The following is a 20,000-nucleotide window of genomic DNA, read 5'->3' on the forward strand; positions in this document are numbered from 1 at the left end:
CCATCCTCCTCCTCCTCCTCCTTCTTCGATTTTCACCTCTGGCGAGATCTCAAACGTCCTTCCGAAGGATTAATGCCTCCTTTCTCAAGCAGGATTTTCTGTCGGACGGAAATGAAAAATGTAACAGTCTGCCTTCCTTATACCCTATAACCTTTAGCGAATTTTCTATCTATATATGTGTTTCTTTCTCTACTGATTTTACAATTTCGTTTTGGCGTAACTAAAATGGAAGGACATTTAAAGTTTCCAATTTTCATGACGTCATTTTTTCCCCCACCATCCCCTCCCTCTCCTCTCCCCTCCCTCTCTCTCTCTCTCTCTCTCTCTCTCTTTTTTCTTTCTTTCATCTTCGACAATTTTAGAAATAAATACGGCGATATTAAAGAAAATTGATATTATCTAATATCCGAAGAAAAATTGTTTGACTATTGGAATTGAACGAATTACTTCGAATATGAAAAATTCTCGAAGATTTTAACCGGTCGTATATTTCGATCCGGAGAAAAATATTCTATGATCGAGAGATCGATAACAGAGAAGTGAATTCTATCCAATAATCCTTTTACACGTCTGGCTTTTCTCGGCCAGATGTAACTTCAACGTTCCACTTTTCTTTTGCTTCCCTGAATTAATCTCTTGGCGGTGTGAACTCGACAGAAAGAGAGAGAGAGAGAGAGAAAAGAAAGTTGAAATTTTCACGAGGAAAGACACATTTTCCTGTAAAATTTTTTCTTTTCCGTTTCTTTTCCTTTTTACTCGTTTTTACATTTTCTTTTTTTTTTTTTTGCCACGTGATTCGAGAATTTCTTTTCAGTAAATTTATATATCGAAGCGAAATTCGTAGAAGAAGAAAAAACAGGTTTTTGGTAAATTAATGAAAGAAAGGAAGAGAGAGAAAGAGAGAGAGAGAGAGAGAGAGATAGAGATAGAGGATGGATCGACGATCTCATCAGAATACGATTTAGAATCAAGGACAACGAAACGAACGAAAAAGAAAATAAGAAAGAAGAAAAAAAAAAGAAGTAGAAGAAGAAGATCGTAAGAGAGAAGATTCAAAGATCAAGACAAATGATCCATCTCTGACGAACCGGTTCACTTGATAAACGTGATACAGCATCTGGAATCAAATTTGTATCGATAATCGCTCGACATGTCTCCTCGAATAATAATCTAAATTTTTTCAATGCGCACACACATACACACATACACACATACATATATATATATATATGCATAAGTATACTCCAATGAAAAAATGATCACTACGAGGAACTAGAAAAAGAAATGACGTAAACATTCACAGAAAAAAAGAAAAGAATAATTATCGTTAAAAAGAAAAAAAGAAAATATATTTTCTTGAATGTTGTAACATTTATTTTTCTTTTTCAATTTATCGATAAATATTTTTATAATATTCATCGAATCGAATTATTCGTAATATTTATTATCATAATATCAAATCGATCTACGATAATCATAGAATTATTTCTCTAGAAGAAAATTTCTATACGATATCTCATATAATTTCTATAGAGTCGATAATTTCTTTATTTTCCGAAAAAGAAGGGGAAGAAGAAAACAAAAAGAGAAAGGAGAAAAATGAAAATAATAAAGAAAGAACAAGGAATGAAATAGAAATCTAAAAAAAAAAAAAAAGTAAAACAAAGACAAAAGTAATGAGAAATAAAAATGAGATAAATCTCACGTGGATAAAATTTTCACGTGAAAATTCAATGACATATAATTCGATTATATCTAATATAATATAAAATTCTTGTGATTTGTAAAATTTTAATCGAAAATTCTTGAGATTTGTTCACGAGTGTCAACGCTTATGGATTATCCTTCGATGATTACGTCCTGGGAATAATATTTCATTGGGAATAATATTTATAATTATTAAAGAGGTAAAAAAAAAAAAAAGAAAAAAAAGAAAGAAAAAGAAGGAAGGAAAAAGGAAAGAAAGAAGAGGAAGAAAAAGAAAAAGGAAGGAAAGATGAAAGAGTAAGAATGGAATTTGCAAGGAGTCGAAGTCATAGTCATAATCATAGTCAGAGTAGGAGTAGGAGTAGGAGTAGATGTGGGGAATAGAAAAGAACAGAAGGATAAGAAAGAGAAAGAGAAAGAGAGTATGTGTGTGTGAGAGAGAGAGAGAGAGAGAGAGAGAGAGAGAGGGACGGGGCAGTGCGCGTGCGCACTCGTTCTTCAGCTTTCGTAGCTGTCGCTTCGCGCTTCTGACGCGTCTGACGCTTTCAACATAACGTCGGTTACGTTACCCTGGTCAAATCGTAAGGCCCCACTATAAAAAACGCTTATCTCTTATTGATTCATAAATCATCGTTATCGATCAAGTGTAATACCCAAGTGTTTTGGTGAAGGTTATTATTTCGTTCTTTTCTGCTGTTTTCCTTTTTTTTTTTTTTTTTTTTTTTTTCATTCATTTATTTATTTATTTCATCTCTCTCCTCTTTTCCCCTTCTTCTGGTCTATTTTTTTTTTCTTTTTTTCATTTTCTTATCCCCATCAATTTTCGAAACTAAAAAAAAGAAAAGAAGAAAAGAAAAGAAGGAGGAGGAAGAAGAAGAAAAAGAAGAAGAAAAAGAAAAAGAAGGAGGGGGAGAAAGAGGAGGTAGATAAAGAAAAATGATATGTTCGAAGCTGATGATCGGAAGGACATCGATTTTGTTTAACGATGGGATTTAATTAAAGGGAACATGTTCGTACTGAATGGATTGATTACTTTTCAACAACGGCGCATGGACGGAATTAAAAATTTCACGATAAAAAATTCGATAAAGATTTATTGATATATTTGATAATAAGATGTTGTCAACCGTTGTCCGTTGTCACGGTGATGCTGCGGTACATAGGAATTATCGACTCGTCACATTGGTAAGTCTCTCATTTTTCTTTACCGTTTCAAATTTCCCGGGGATAATACTTGAAAGCGTCTGCGCATTTTACTTGATATCTACAATTCATATACATTGAGAAAGAGAAAAAGAGAGATAGAGAGAGAGCGAGAGAGAGAGAGAGAGAGAGAGAGAGGACATTTTTAGACACCAACTAAGCAAAGAGATGATGTAAACGTGAAAGAGAATCCAACGATGTGTAAAATGAAATTCCAGAATCTTGTAATACCATTCGAATGATGATTAAAAATCATGTTGACACACGACTATGTCGTTTCAAGTAACAAAAACGAAGACAACGAGGACAAAAGCGACGACTTAGTTGAACTAAACGTTGAAGCAACGAGATTATTTATGGCCAAGCTAATGATATAGGGAGAGGAGAGGGGAGAAGGGGTAGGGAAGGGAGAGCGGGGGACGATGATGATTTTATCAAGAACCTTCGTCATCGACGACTATTCCATTGGAGTATTACAATCGAGTTATATTATATTATATTCTATCGCATAATGTGCGTCATCTTTCTAACTATTTTTTTTTTCCGTTTTTTTTTTTCTTTACTCTTCCTTTTATTCCTTTTTCATCTTATATAATTCGTCACTTCCTTCGTTTCTTCATATAATGTTTCTATTAACGTATATGATTAATTCGAGCTATAATCGATAATCTATTCGCTAGCTTTACTCGTAGAAAGTCGAAAGATCGTAAACAAAGTTCACTGGTAACGTATCGCTATTTCTGGATTCTCTCTCTCTCTCTCTCTTTCTTTCTCTCTCTCTCTCTCTCTCTTTCTAAAGCATACTCTTTCTCTTCACGATAACCCATTATATTCGCATTTTATCAAGTCTTTCACAACTTATCGAGGTATCATGGAACATACTTGAAATATTATCCTTTAGAAAATATGTAGATATATATATATATATATATATATATATATATATATAAATATATAAATAAATAAATATATGTATATATATATATATATTTACACACATATATATTTATATGCTATTCCTTAATAATCTTCAATTAAATATGTCTTCTTTCATAAAATCTTTTCTAACATTTTATTAACGATTAAATAATGCAGAATTTTATATAGCATTTTATATCTTCATGAAAGTGAACATACTTATTTTCATACTTCTTATCATGGTGAATAAGAAAAAAAATTCATATCCAATACTTTACGTGCCGAGCTTCGATTACGAGGATTTATCAACGATGCTTCATACATATACATGATGTATTATTAACACACAAATACACAAACACACACACACACACACATACACACACATACATTTATATTTATATTTATATTTATATTAAGTTTTGAAGTTTTGAGTTAAGAAGATTAGAAATGCAAAGAAAGTAATGATCTTTTAATCAACGAAATTGCGTAACCCACGAATAGCCTATCATCGTCGTTGTCGTCGTCGTCGTCGTCGTCGTCGTCGTCGTCTTCGTCGTCTTCGTCGTCGTCGTCGTCTGTGGTCGATATCTATTTGCAATGAGGACACATGGAAGCAAATGATCTTTCAACTATTCCCGTTGGTAACTTTATCCTCGTTCTCATTTCGTTTCATTTCATTCTTCTATATTAAAGAGACGAAATTTCCTTTAATACATATATACGATACGGACGATTTGTAAAGAAGATTATTTTTGACAAAAAAAAAAAAAAGGAAGGAAGAAAGAAAGAAAGAAAGAAAGATATAAAAATGTCGTTCATCTAGTATCATAATGAAAACGTTAAACGTCATCTCAAATCACGAAACTTTCGCAATTATTTCATTTCTTTCTCTCTTACCTTCTTTCCTTCCTTCGAGCATACTTATTTCTGTCTTTATTCATGGATAAAGTATCGAACCCGATTTCTCGACCTTCCGACGATTTACGTCACTGGTCTATTCTCGTTCACATTTGTAATTCTTCCTTCGCGGAATTTTAAAACCTCTTATCGAGCCAAAAAAAAAAAAAAAAAAAAAAAGAAAAAAAAAAGAAAAAGAAAGAAAAAGAAAAAAAAAAGAAAGAAACGTTCCTTAAATAATTATCACGATAGGAGGAGGTAAACGAGCAATTCTCCTTCTTTTTTTTTTTTGTTTTTCTCTTTTCTTTCTTTTTTCTTTTCTCTTCGTCTAACTTTAAAAAAAATTCTTCACGGATATTTAATGGATACGGAAGAAACGTGCACTGGGTGTATAATATTTATGTATATATGTATATATATATATATATATATATATATATATATATATATACGTAGCTATCTAATTATGAAAATGATTAAAGATCTATCTTTTAAAATAACATAAACTTTAAGAAAACTCATTCCTTTAGATCTGATCGATCGATTTGAATTTGTAAATTCAAACTTACTACCGATCGATAATTTCTTTAATTACATCGTAACTATCGATTGTAAGAAATTCGCAATCGATAAGGATAAGAAAGTCATACTTACGTATTTACCAGAAGCGTTCAATTAACCATAACGACGACATTGATTGAGATCAATCTCAATCAAGATAGAGAAGGTACGATATTATGCCTCGTTACATCGTTATTAAAACCATTTTATCCAATCGATAATTACATCTTAAAATTAACATCTCAAATTTATATCTTAAATTTTACAAAGACGATGAAAGCCTGTCTACGTATATATATATATATATATATATATATATATATATATATATATATATATACCATTTATGTATATATATGTATTCAGATGGATGGATTGATAACTAGAATCGATGTATAAATCAGAAAACAAACAAAAAGAAAAGAAAATATATATATATATATATATATATATATATTTATATATACATATTTATATGTATATCAAAACTACGATATAACGTTTTATTTATAGTAGACGTCTCGAATGAGATGATCGCGGTTGCATAAACTTATTCAGTCGGTACGATAAATTTTCCGCTCCTTCTTATCTCTCATTCCGAGATGATGAGAATGATTTACGAATTCTCTTCATTCTCAATTATATATAAATCATAAATGATAAATCATAAATAAAAATATAATTAATCATATAATTAATCGTATAATAAACGTACGTATATCGTTAAGTATAAATTTATCTCGATCGTAATAATAAATAACAAAAAAAAAAAAAAAGAAAAAAAACGAATGTTATTATTCCTTAAGCGAGCGGGGAAGCGGGAAAAAGGGAGGGGGAGGGAGTAAAAAAAGTCAGCCATTAAATAATATTTAAAAGATAAAGAAAATTGATAAAGCAGAAAACAAACAGAAATGAAAAAGGAAAAAAGTAGCATTAATTTTTTCTTTCTTTTTTTTTTGTCTTGCTTTTTTCTTTTTGTTCTTTCCTATTAAGTCTTTGATTATTACGAGAGATTAGAAAAGAGATTTCGTTCCGGTCGGTGAAGCAGTCAGGGCAAACACATTTTATCCGGTTATTTCATGTGTGGCTATTTCACGCGGTAGGTATGGCGCGACGCGGCATTGCTAGCGCGGCACGGAAACCGCCGGAAGGGAAAGACGAGAATCAGGAAGCAGTTTCGTCTTTGGTCTTTTGCTCGGCAAAGCGTGGACGTTGGAAGGCGTCGAGTGACTCTTTCACGGAAGTAGGAGCACACGGATATCTTCTCGTCCAAGTTGCCTTTAACCGCATGTGTAGCCGCACAAAACACGTTAACACCACTTTCGTACCTTCGTCCTGATTCGTACTTTTTCCTTCGTACAAATTAATTTTCTCTTAAGCGGAAGAAATCTTATTAAGCCTACGATGACGACGACGACGTAAGAAAAAAAAAAAAAAAAAAAAGAATAAGAATAAGGGGAAAAAAGAAAAGGTGGAAGGAAAAGTATGTAAATTGATGCGCCTAATTAGAAACAGTTTCTGTTTTACTTATTGTCAGATGAAAGTAACATTATTTTCAAGATCCAATCAAATGACAGGAATAATACAATCATTAAATCGTATAATGATTATTTAAAACCAAATTAGAAACTTTCTGAATCATTAGTAATTCATTTCTTTCTGTCTCTCTCTCTCTTTCTCTCTCTCTCTCTCTCTCTCTCTCTATATATATATATATATATATATATATATATTCGCTGTCGGCACATTAATCTCGGACATTAATCATTCTTGCTATCTAATTTAGAAAGTATCACTGATATCTTCCATTAGGGTTGATCAATTCGCAAAACGAATTAGTAGATCAAGTAATCCGTAACTTTATGTTACGTCTTTTCGAGATTTACTTTTGAGTTAAATAATGAGTAATCCATATATTCCTAGTAAGCTTTATATAACTCTTGTTAAGTATCTTTATGTCTCCTCGACGATTGCGGACGATTTCTAACTTGGAAATATACCACGGACGATTAGAAATCCGGATTAGATTGCGTGAATTAGTGGGCATCTGGTCTGCTCGTCTAGCAGACTGTTGTTTCTTCTTCTTCCTCTACTTCAACGTTCATATTTTCTCTCTCCCTCTCTCTCTCTCTCTCTCTCTCTTTCTCTCTTTCTTTCTTTCTTTCTCTCTCTGTTTTTCTCGTGCAGTGATGCAGGCTATTATAGGATAGAAGTTAAACTCTAATAGGGATCATGAAAATAACTTATCAGGGATAACTCGTATCCCTCGGCCGTCCCCACTTTCACCCTCCCATCTCACCGATATAAAGTTCAGGCTGATATGTAGAAAAATAAATTTTTTATTTTACTTTATTTTATTTTATTTCATTTCATTTCATTTCATTTCATTTTATTTTATTTTATTTTATTTCACATTATTTTACATCCTATATTTTATTTCCTTCTAATCAAAAAGCGTTAACGTTAATGTCCATCGAGAACATGAGTAAAATACAGTCATGACCAATGTCCGAGGGACTCCGTGGTGCAAGTGCACTGCACCAAAGTGATTTAAGTTTCCGTTCGAACACGTGAAATAACAGGCAACGAGCACGAGCTCTAAAAGGAAGAAAGAAAATAGGAAGAAGAAGAAGAAGAAGAAGAAGAACAAGAAGAAGAAGGAAGAAGGGTCTCTTACTCTTGAAGAAATATCGGAATAGGTATAGGTACCGTGACCTAAACGTTTATGGGTTCGAGTTCAAAGAACGTTACTTTCCAGAGCGGAAATATTTCGATGGTATGATTTACGAGAACGAAAAACGAACGGATGAAGATGATTTAAAACGGTTTCGTCAAAAAAGGAAGAGAGACAGAGAGAAAGAGAGAGAGAGAGAGAGAGAGAGAGAGAGAGAGAGAGATGCGATCTTTTTCTCGATCTTTTGCTAGGAACTTTGCGATACATCGACGTTACTTTCAAGCTATCGTTAACCCGTAACGATAGAGAGAGAGAGAGAGAGAGAGAGAGAGGGGGGGGAGGACAACAACGACGAGTAATAGTAGCAGAAAGTGCGATAGAGCTCTCTGAAAAACGTGACATTGATTTATTCGTCTTTATTCGTTACACAACAAAGGAAAGACAGATGATTTTCTCTCTTTCTCTTTATCTATCTCACGTACACATAGATACGTACACTCTCACGAACACACACATAAACATATATAGACGTGAAATAGATGAAAATAGTCTCTTGTGAAAAGTGAACGATAACGATTCGCCAGACGTCAATCAAGTATAAAGTAACATTTTCTCTTCCATCGCGTGTCTGTCGCAAGCCTTTCATTCACAATTCTTGACATACGATAGGAAGTATAAATAGATTTCGAAACTAATATCGGGTGATAGTCGAAACATGTTCGATACTCCGGGGAGTATTAATAAAAAAAAAAAAAAAAAAAGTATATTAAAAGCGTATTTAAAAGGGTTCTCGATCGATTCGATCGATCGATCTACTTTTCTTTTTTTTTATTTTTAAAAGTATTTTCAATCGATCAATCGATCTAAAACACCTTTTAATTGAATCTATGGCATAGATTAGATTTGTTTATTCTGTTTTTTTTCTTTTTTTCTTTTTTCTTTTTTTTTTTTTGCTCCCACCCCTTCGTCTACGACAACTTTTTCACTTCGATATTTTGATTTGTCACGTTCAATGGTCATTTGAAAATTTTCTCGATAAAATTTGTTTCGACTACCTCCGATAAAAATTAATTTCTACGTTTATCCGATAGAAAGGAACAAATAAAAAAGAAAAAGGATAAAAATATTTATCCATTCGGTGAGTAGTACCGATTTAAATGGTTAACAAGCGGAACGATGAATTATTTCGACGTTTCTTTTACGTCGGCCTTGAATTGCAACGGGCATCTCTTAAATCGACCCAGAAGGGCCATAGGGTTTCCCTTTCTCTTTCCCTCTCTCCCTCCCTCTCTCTCTCTCTCTCTCTCTCTCTCTTCACTCTCGCTCTCGATCTTGTGGTGTATATAAAGAGAAATGTTTATTTACGCCCGAGTTCGTGCGCTCGATTTGGATCGTCGTTCTTGTCGCGCGTTGCTTCGAGACGCTAATTGACGCTCCGACATGAGAGAGAGAGAAAGAGAAAGAGAGAGAGAGAGAGAGAGAGAGAGAGAGAGAGAGAGAGAAATAGTGAACTTCGTTCGGACGCGTCGGCTTACGATTTGCCGCCATTTGTTCTCCGAAGTGAACGTAAACGGGACCTAAAGAGTCTCATTGTCAATTACCCCTATGTAAGAGAGACGACGAATCGCGTACGATGCCTGCCACGTTTCTTCGGGCGTCTAAGGGAGGAGGAGAAAAAGAAAAAAGAAAAAAGAAAAAAAAAGAGAATATTTTTCCACCTTTTTACCCGTTCCAATCCGATTTGTATTCCTTGGAAGTTTGATTATCGTTTTGGTTGTTTTCTGTGAAGAAAAAAAAAAAAATGAGAACTAAAGAAAGAAAACGATAAGAAAAAAAAGATAAGAAAGGAAATTGAATTTGTGAAAATCAAAAAAAAAAAAAAAAAGAACAATAATATCGAGCTTGTCATATTCCATCAATTTGGATTTGTTTAAATTCATATAAAAATCGAAATTGATATAACGATTCGTATAATTATAATAATACAATAATATATAAATTGTATTATTTAAATGTAATTTGATTTTGTCCCATGTAAATTTTTTATTCTTTCATTATATACCAATATCTTTTATATCGATTGTAAATATAATTTATATCTCGTATATCATAAACGTTTAATATTATAATTAACATTATTAATATCTATGATTAATACAATTAATATATTTATACTTAGTAATAAAGAAAGAAGATATAATAATAATAATAATAATAATAATAATAATAATAATAATAATAATTTATACTTAAATATACAATATAATTATACCAGTATAACAAGTATAAGAAACGTATTATCTATAACTATACTTTTATTGATCTAACTTTTATATAAATACGAAAGAGAAAAAGAAAAAAAAAATTGGCATTCAAAAAGATTTCATCCAATAGATATTTATCCAAAAGAGAAAGAAAGAAAGATTAAAAGAGAGAAACAGGGAGAGAGAAAGAGAGAGAGAGAGAGAGAGAGAGAGAGAGAGAAAGAGAAAAGAAAAGAAAAAAAAAGATCATGTTGATCCAATAACAAACATAGATATTAGAAATGCATGAGATAACGTTCGTCAAGGATGCGAACGATTTTATCCAGTTTCAAGAAGACGGTTCGTAAATTGTCAGAAAGGTATTCGACGTTAACGCGGACAAGCCGGCTCTTCTGGAACGTGAACGAAATACGTGAATCGAGCTCGTAAACGGCTCGTGATCTAACTTTCACGTCCATCTGGACAACATTTTCACAAGGTGAAAGGTGAATCCTTGGAAGCTTCGAAAAGTCATCTATTCCGTCGTCCTCTTTTCTTATTTTCTCTTTTTTCTTTTTCTCTCTCCTTCTTCTTTTGGATAAAACAAGAGTGGAAGAGAGAGAGGGAGAGAGAGAGAGAGAGAGAGAGAGAGGAAGACTAGAGAATGAAATAGAAAGAGTAAGAAATAGAGAATGAAATAGAGAAAATGTAGCGATTGGCTAACCGAAAGAAGTTAGACTTCTGGCAATCCTCCAAAAAACGGAATCGAAACTGCCATAGAAAACGAAGGAAATTTTTCTTAGTTACCAAACTGTCTCTCTCTCTCTCTCCCCTCTCTCTTTCTCTCCCCTCTCTCTCTCTCTCTCTCTCTTATCCAATCAAACATTCTATCCGCAGTCTTCTCATAGGAATTCGCCAAAGTATTTTTCGCTTGTTTTTTTTTTTTGCCTTTTCTTTCTTCTTCTTCTTCTTCTTCTTCTTCTTCTTCCTTTTTACATTATACATTTCCCTTTGATCTTGGTTCCTCTTTCATCGGTTAAGACTTTCGTCTAACGTGAATTTCTTCGAGAGTTGCATCGGTGGTAAAGTCTAAGGACGAAAATATACTAAGTCATCGTAAATAAGAAAACGAGGAATAGAGATAGATTGATAGATAGATAGATATATATATATATATATATATATAGAGAGAGAGAGAGAGAGAGAGTGAATGAGAGTGAGAAAGACGATCCAAGGGAATTAATTTATCGTGCCGATCGTCGTCGTCGTCGTTGTCGTCGTCGTCGTTGTCGTCGTCGTGACGATGACGTTTGCAAATGTCTCTGAAGAGGGAGTCGAATGAGTATGGACGAGAAAGAACGCCTGGATAGTCGGTGAACATGAAAGGATTAAAGCGGCGAGCAACACATCGAAAGGGTCCTAAGGTCACCGATAAAGGCGAGCTCGAGATAAGCTTACATCCTCCTTTCCTCGGCAGTCTTTACGATCGCTATCGCGATTTACGTCGTATTTATGGCGCGTACTCATCGAAGAAGAGGCTATGAGGAATGAACGAGACTCGAAGTAAAACTAGGAAGGAAGGAAGAACCAAGGGAAATAAGGAAATAAGGATCAATGAAAATTGAATGAAGAGAAACGAATTATCATTCTTTTCCTTTCTTTTCTTTTTGTTTTTTTCTTTTTTCCTTCTTCTTCTTCTTCTACTCTTTCTTCTTTCCTTTTCTCATTCACGTCGCGTATTGTTTCGATATTTATATCGATGAAAAACAAACACTCGAGTAATCGAGAATGTTTATAACTTCCTCTGATATCGTACACGCTTATCCATAATATATGTATGCGTATGTAATAACAGGAAGAAAATGAGATGTGAAAAGTCGATTGTAGATATAATAGAAGATGAAAACAGAACGATATTCAAAGAAAAGTTGATAAGAAGGAAGGTACCAAGAAAGATGGAAACATGGATCGATGAAAATTTTAAGAGAACGCGAACTATCGTTTTTATCCTTTTTTTTTTCTTTTTTTTTCTTTCTTTCTTTTTGTATTTCTTTTTCTTTCTTTTTTCCTTTTTCTTTTTCTATTCTTTTCTTTTCTCATTTCATCGCGTACTCTTTTTATCCTTTATACTGATGAAAAGCAAACACGAGTAATCGAAGAATAGTTACAACTTCCTGTTGATATCGTAAACGTTTATCTACAATATACGTTTATCTATTATACGGTAAGAATAGAAGAAGATGAGATGTAAAAAGTCGATAATAAATGTAATAAAAGAGAAGGACGAGAGATCGAAGGTAAAATAAGGGATCGATGAGAATTCGAAGAAGAAGAAGAAGAAGAAGAAGAAGAAAAAGAAAAAAAAACCGCAAACTTCGTTTTCTTTCTTTTTTTTCTCTTTTTCCTTTTTTTTTTTTGTCTTTTTTCTTTTTTTTTTCATTTTGTCGCGTGCTGTTCGATTATTTATATCGATGAAAAACAAAACGAGTTGCAATCGAGAATCATTACAACTTCCTGTGATATCATACACGCTTATCTATAATACATGTATATATGATACATATATACATTTGTATGTATTTATATATGTATATATATTAATAAGAAAAGAAAAAGATGAGATGTAAAAAGTCGATAGTAAATATAATAGAAGAGTAGGACGTCTAAACGTTATTTGCACGTTCTAGCAAAAACCTCGACTCTCTTATGTAATACCACGGCCATTAAGTCGGCAACGTGTACTCGCTTATACGCGTGCTCTTACTATTACTCGCAACAAACCTTTCCTGTTTACCAACGTCACGGCCTTGACTCGTGTGACCAATGTTACCAAGCTATAAATGTGTATATATATATATATATATATATATATATATATATATGTATGCATATTATATACCATATAGTTTCGCGTTTTATTCTACGATTTTCTTCGATCATTGTGAAAAAGAAAAATTGCGAAAAATTTGTCTTCCTTTTCTTCTTTCTTCTTCTTTACGATTTATTTTCAGAAAAAAAAAAAACATGAAAAAATAAAAAAAAGAAAAAGAACAACCAAACCTTAGCATATAACTCAGTATCGTTCTAAACGAATTTTACGAATTTATTGATAATATTCCTTGTAATATTTTAATAAAGATCAATAATTAATGAATATCAATAGGAGTTCTATTTATCGAGTACGACGATTAAAAGATCTTTGAATGAACGATAATCGATGTAACCGATTATAAATGATTTTGACATAGATAATTTATACGTATGAAACTTCTATAAATACTTGAATAATTATATTCGTTGTAATTACGAAAGAAAAAAAAAATAATAATAATAATAAGAAGAAGAAATAAAAGAATTTTAATATTTGCATTTTGAAAATGTTAAAATATTCCTGAAGATAATGATCATGCGTTTAGTCGTAGTCGATTCCAAAGGTCGCACGTCACGATCGACTCGATCGCATATCTATTCTTCAACAGCTGTGTGCTCCCTTTGATCTCCAACGTGATTCTCGAACGTAATGTACCTACTTCTATTTATCTATGTTTCTTTCTCTCTGTCTCTCTCTCTCTCTCTCTCTCTCTCTCTCTTTCTTGGGGCATAAGTCAATTAAGTCAGGATTAGTCGATCGAACGCATTCTCTCTACCATCGAACAACCTATCTTATAACATTTCTATACTTTGCCTATGCTTGTCACGTCGATCGTAGACATTCCGTATCGTAACTTTCCTTATATGGAACCAGTATTGTAATCCTCTTAAACTTAAGCTCGTATTTACCATCATTACCTATCAATAAGCAACGCTACCGTCCTTTTCCTTCTTCTTCTTCATCTTCATCTTCATCTTCATCTTCATCTTCATCTTCATCATCCTCTTGTTATATTTTTCATCATCTTTTCTTTCTTCTTTCTTTCTTTCTTTTCGTTTCTTTTTTCTTTTTCTTTTTCCTTTTTATTTACGATAATCATTTTGACGAATTCGAAATCCTCGAAGTTCACTTTATATCCTCGTACGCATTAACGTCGTCGTCGTCGTAATTTTACAGAGAAAATTTATGTCCAACCAAACCTACGACCTGAAGATTCTACCTAATCGACGTTAATAGGAATGGATCGCGAGAGAGAGAGAGAGAGAGAGAGAGAGAGAGAGAGAGGGAGAAAGAAAGAAAGAAAGAGATAGAAAGAAAGATAGAGGAGAAACGAGCGGCGTCGATAAAATCAGGATTTTAATGAAGTCAAGCTTACGTAATTCGAAGAAAGGTTATACGCATCGTAAATCATTTATATCTATGGTCTTCTACACCTTCTTCGAACGTTTTTCTTTAAAGTTATTTCTTCTATCTTTATTTTTATTTTTTTGTATTTTTCTTTTCTTTTTTTTTCTTTTTTCTTTTATTTTTCTTACGTTTTCTTCTTTAATTTCCATAAAATGGGAAACAAGATTTTTCATTACTTGGAGTTTTATAAAACAAGTAGAAAAAGAGAATAACAAGCGGAAGGAAATGGTAAAAGGGGGAAAAAAAAGAAGAGAAAAAAAATAGAAAAAAGAAAAAAGAAAATCCAAAAGTACGAAGGTAAATAGGAACGTAATAAAATTGTGAACGATGGTTCATTCATTCATTGGAAAACTATTTTTGGCTTTCTCACGATTTGCAAGGGGTGCATGAATTGCCTTTTAAGAAGATCCTCGAACTCTTCAAGGGGGTGTATTACCATACAAAGTGTACTTTTAAAAAGACAAAGTATCTAAAAAAAAAGAGAGAGAGAGAGAGAGAGAGAGAGAGAGAAAGAAAGAAACAGAGAAAAATTATGATCTCTGTTAAAAGCATTGCCGGGAGAGTGAGAGAAAAAAAGGAAAAAGTCACGATTTGAAAATCCCAAGAGAAAATCTTTAAGGTTTATTTTATATTTTTCATACAGCGATATACATTTCTTTTTCTTTTTCTTTTTCTTTTTTTTTTTTTTGTCAACGGTTAGTAAGTAAATACTTATAAGGGTATATATAATACATGAACTAACAGTAGTAACAGATCTCTTTCTGTAATAATATTACTCTTATAGAGATAAATTGGCGAGTATCTGGGAAAAGGAAAAAGAGAGAGAGAGAGAGAGAGAGAAAAAGAGTACTCTTTCGAGAAAACCTATGATCTCGTTTAAAAGGAAATTTCTCGCCGAAGGAAAAAAAGAAAAAAGAATTTTCTTCGTGATCCGAAGGAAAGAACATTTTTTTTTCTTTTTTTTTCTTTTATTTTTTTTTTTTTTTTGGATAATTATCTTTCATCACAACGATATCTCTTTTTCCATACGATTGTTAGATAAATACTTATAATTATGTATATTATATACGAGAATTAATTGCGCAAGTGAGCGAAGGTAATAAATACTTTTGCAAAAAGGCACGAAGCATTTAGAATAATCGTATGATTAAATGGAACGATATTGTCGACGAGAAATTGTGATCTCGTTTGAAACAGAAAAAAAAAAAGGAAAAAAAAACAAGAAAAAAAAACAAGAAAATGAAAGAAAGAAAGAAAAAGAAAAAAGAAAATTTATCGTCGAAAGAAAAAAGAGAAAGTATAAAGGGTGAGAAAAAAGATAAAAATACTAGCAACTTAAAAATTCTTAAATCGAAAATCGTTAAGGTGCTTGTCTTTTTTCACACTGGCTATACATCTTTCTTGAACGGTTATATAGATAAACATTTAAGTGAGTATATATATATATATATATGTATATATGTATATATGTATATATGTAGATTATATACAAGAGTTAACTGTACAAATGAGGTGAGGGGAGAGAAGGAGAAAGAGGTGAAGGAGGGAGGGGGAGAGAAACTCGGTAATAATTTACAATCTAACTCGAAATCTCTCGATATCGTCGCAATAATAATTCTTCAACGACGTGGAATTTACCAATCGGGGAAATTCATGAAAGTAAATAACCTAAGACATCTCGAGAGATTTTCTAAGATATTTTCCACGTTTGTACGGTTCGAACAGTTCTTTCCCTTTTCTCTTTCCTTTTTTTTTCTTTTTTTTTTTTTCTTTTGTTTCCTTTTTTTCTTCGTAATCTCGAAAACGCTAAACAAATCTGAAATTTTAAATCTTAAATCTGTAATCTCAAATCTGCAAATGATTTATAATTCTCGTGAATCTGGCGATATATAACTATGTTATATACTATGCCAAGGACATTCATGTATCCACTACTCGTCAGTTCTCTTCATCCATTTTGTTAGCGGTTTCTAAACGAAGTTAGAAGGACGAATCACCGTTCTTAGCGGTAAGATATCTATATACCTATCTACGTATATACATACATGCATATATATATATATATATATATATATATGTACGCTGAAGTGATTTACCTTCTCGTAAAATTCCACTCTGTCCTTGTTATTTTCGCATCCGCGCTTCTACCACTGCCATTAACTTTATATCTTCTTCCGTAACGGTTCAAATATTTTTCTTTTCTCTCTCTTTCTCTCTTTCTCTCTTCCTCTCTCTCTCTCTCTCTTTCTCTTTCTCTCTCATTCTTTACTCTAAGTGATATAAATCCAATCGAAAGTTGGAAACGAAGGTAAAAGATATAAAAAAAAAAAACAAAAAAGAGAAAAAAAAGAAAGCAAAAAAATAATGAAACGTATCTCGTTTTCCGTTCTATAAATCTTATTACAAAAGGAAGAATAATAATTCCAACAAGATAGTATTTCTCTAACGAACGGGGCTTCCAAGTTTCTATCTCTCCTTTTAATTATTCTATATACTCGCGTAAATACATAGAAAAACTATGAGAGAAAAAAGAAACAGAGAGAGAGAGAGAGAGAGAGAGAGAGAGAGAGAGAGAGAGAGAGAGAGAGAGAAATATTTCGTAAAGAAAAAGGAAAAAAGAAGAAGAAGAAAAAAAAAAGGAAAAAGAATGTCGAAAGAAAAAAAGAAACACGAACAAAGAGAAAACCTTTTTATTACGATAAACAAAGTTCATCAAACGTGTTATGTTGTTATCAAGTTACTCCAACCACCTTCCTTTTTATCCCAAATGAATTAATGGCAATGACGACGGGTGAAATGGCGGAAGAAAAGAAAAAAAAAAAAAAAGAAAAAAGAAAAAAAAAAGAAAAAAAAAGAAATGAGAAAAAAATAATGGCGGGCGTGCTCGAGACATGCGAAACCTTGCCCTAATTACAGGGAAAGGGAGTGGCAGAAAGGAGGAGTGTAGAAAGGAATCGAAGATATATAGAGTTCCCTTCCTCATATACTTCCTTCCTTCCTTCCTCGTCCTTCCGGATACAAACAGCCCGGGATTCCCTTGCTCGGAGAGGCACTGGGTGGGAGAGGAGAAGAGGGAAGATAGGGGAAAGGGGAGGACAGCGACGAACATAGGCCGGAACGTTCTTCACCCTTTCACGTACACGAGCACATAGGAACGTACACAGGTGTCCTTACGAGTCCGTAGATTTCCTGCAAACTACTCTCTCTCTCTCTCTCTCTCTCTCTCTCTATATATATATATATATATATATCTGTCTCTCTCTCTCTCTCTCTCACTCTCTCTCTTTCTGCGAACGGAGTTTGAGTATACCAGGCGCAGGACCAAGCCTGCGTGTAACTTCGCACGCTCGACACGGTCTCCATGGTAACCAGAGCGTTGGCTAGCTCTCTCTCTCTCTCTCTCTCTCTCTCTTTTTATTCCGTCCTTGCATCCCTTATGAGAAAGAAAGAGAGAGAGAGAGAGAGAGATCCCCTTCTCTCTCTCCCAGCTGACGCCACCACCACGACGTGCCTCTCTCTTCCCCCTCGATCTCCCATTTACAACGCTCCCTCCGCGCCCCTTTTCGAGCTTTACTCGAGTCGAGCAGAGTGCAGGATTTCATCCCTCTATCCGGCAGCCGCAGCATCGGGGCGGCTCCCGTGTGGCGCAGACGTTCTTTCCGGTTGACCCAGGTCGCGCTACGATCTCAAAGTATTATTCTTCGTCCTCATCGAAGAATTATAAGGGAGGGAAAAGAAAAAAAGAAAACAGGAGAAACGCTTTTATTCGTTTAATATAATAATTCTTATAATAATTTACGAACGATCGACGAAAAAAAAAGTCGTCGTCGATGAATCGAGATAAGTTCGTTCCAAATACGTAATTGTTATTGTCGTTTGATGTTCGTTGTCAAGGGTATTACGAGTGTAAATGTTTAGAGCAATTCGTTGTTGACCTTGAAATTTGAAAGAGATCCCTCAAGTAACATATTTGATGTGAAAGAGAGTGAAAGAGAGAGAGAGAGAGAGAGAGAGAGAGAGAGAGAGAGAAAGAGGGAGAGAAAGAGAGACAGAAAGACAGACAGAGAGAGAGAGAGAGAGAGAGAGAAAGGATGATCACGTGATCACTGGATCCATCGTTTCTTCTTCTTTTTTTTTTCTTTTTTTTTTTTTCTCTAAATAAAAAGTGATTTCCTTCAACGAGACACCCGTAAGAAGCTTTATGAAGATTGCTAATAGTTCATCTCGTTGGACGCCTGTACAATGTCGACCAGACAGATGCGGCTGACAGTACGTAATAGTCTTGGAAGGAAGACGACGATTTTTCATGTATCAACTGTCGACGAAAGAAAAGGAAGACGTGAAATAAGACGTGAGATAGAAGAAGGTGAAGTGATAAAAGGTTTAACGAGGTCGAAGAAGAAAAGGCGGTGGCCGTATTCAATTATATGGGACAACGTGCGAGAGACACGTGCCTTGTATACTCCCGTATACATAAACTAGCAGAGATCTATAGATTTCTATATTACCGACAACACTCCATTGTAAGATCGTTCGATATATAAACGTAGATCTTCGAACGTGTTTCGTGATTATTATTTTCTCTTTCTCTCTTTCTCTCTTTCTCTCTCTCTCTCTCTCTCTCTCTCTCTCTCTCTCTCTCTGTCTCTGTCTCTGTCTCTGTCTCTCTCTCTCTTCTTTCTCTCTCTGTCTCTGTCTCTTTCTCTATACTCATGGTTCCTGTCTTTTTGAAACATGTCGTTCCTATGGCATCCCTCAGGGTTTAAAAATGGGATAAATAAGAGAAAAAAAAGAAAAAAAGAAGAAACAAATATTTTTCAAAATACAAAAACGACTCGCTTGAAAGTGCCGACATTAAATATCGCACCTGATAAATATAATAGATAATACATTATCCGAGAATCGATGAAAATGAGCTCTAATGGTGGTAGCTCGCTATCGCGAGCTTGGTTACGTGCTAATTGTTGCCGTTGCGGTGATACACGACAGGATAAAATGAATAATAATCTTAAAGATGAGACACCATTGAGAGAAGAAACCGAGACGCTTTTGCATCGTATAGCGTTCACCGTTTGGCACACGGCCCTGCACATCGAAAGAGGAGAGGTGTGTCATTTTCTCTTCCTCTTTCTTTCATCCTTTTCTTCTTCTTCTTCTTCTCTTTCTTATTCTTTTTCCTTTCTTCCTCCTTTCTTTCTTTTTATTCGACAATATTCCGTTCCAAAGAGGAATAAAAAAAAAACCTGGTCCTATGCCAAATGTCAGTAAAAATCTCTCGTCGTTTCGTTTATTAATTATCTCGACTATTTCTCGATTTCGTTCTCTTTTTCGAAATGTCGAAGGTCGAGATATTCAATGTTATTGGCAAAATGTAAAAGAAAAAAAAAAAAAAAAAAGAAGGAAGAGATGTGCGATCGTTCGAAAAAAAAAAAAAAAGGTAAGAATACGATTTCAACGAAAGAAAGAACGAAGGCGTATATTAAACTTCTTCGGTAATCACGTTAAATGCAAAATA

The 20,000-nt window shown here is 33.6% G+C and overlaps 1 protein-coding gene across 19 annotated transcripts in view; it reads left to right on the top strand.

Moving 5' to 3' along the window:
• Nucleotides 1-20,000, top strand: part of by (focal adhesion protein tensin) — a 172,506-nt gene that overhangs the window by 107,709 nt on the left and 44,797 nt on the right. Inside the window, exon 1 of one of the 19 annotated variants that reach the window (XM_035876365.2) lies at nt 2,723-2,892. The exons of the other annotated variants lie outside the window; for them this stretch is intronic. Within the exon in view, the coding sequence (XP_035732258.1) occupies nt 2,824-2,892 (69 nt within the window). The 5' untranslated portion in view covers nt 2,723-2,823. Of the gene's footprint in view, nt 1-2,722; nt 2,893-20,000 lie in introns of those variants that run through there. 19 annotated transcript variants of the gene reach the window in all.

The sequence above is a fragment of the Vespa mandarinia genome, chromosome 1, assembly GCF_050613455.1.
Source record: "Vespa mandarinia isolate Hongniang chromosome 1, ASM5061345v1, whole genome shotgun sequence".
Taxonomy (NCBI): domain Eukaryota; kingdom Metazoa; phylum Arthropoda; class Insecta; order Hymenoptera; family Vespidae; genus Vespa; species Vespa mandarinia.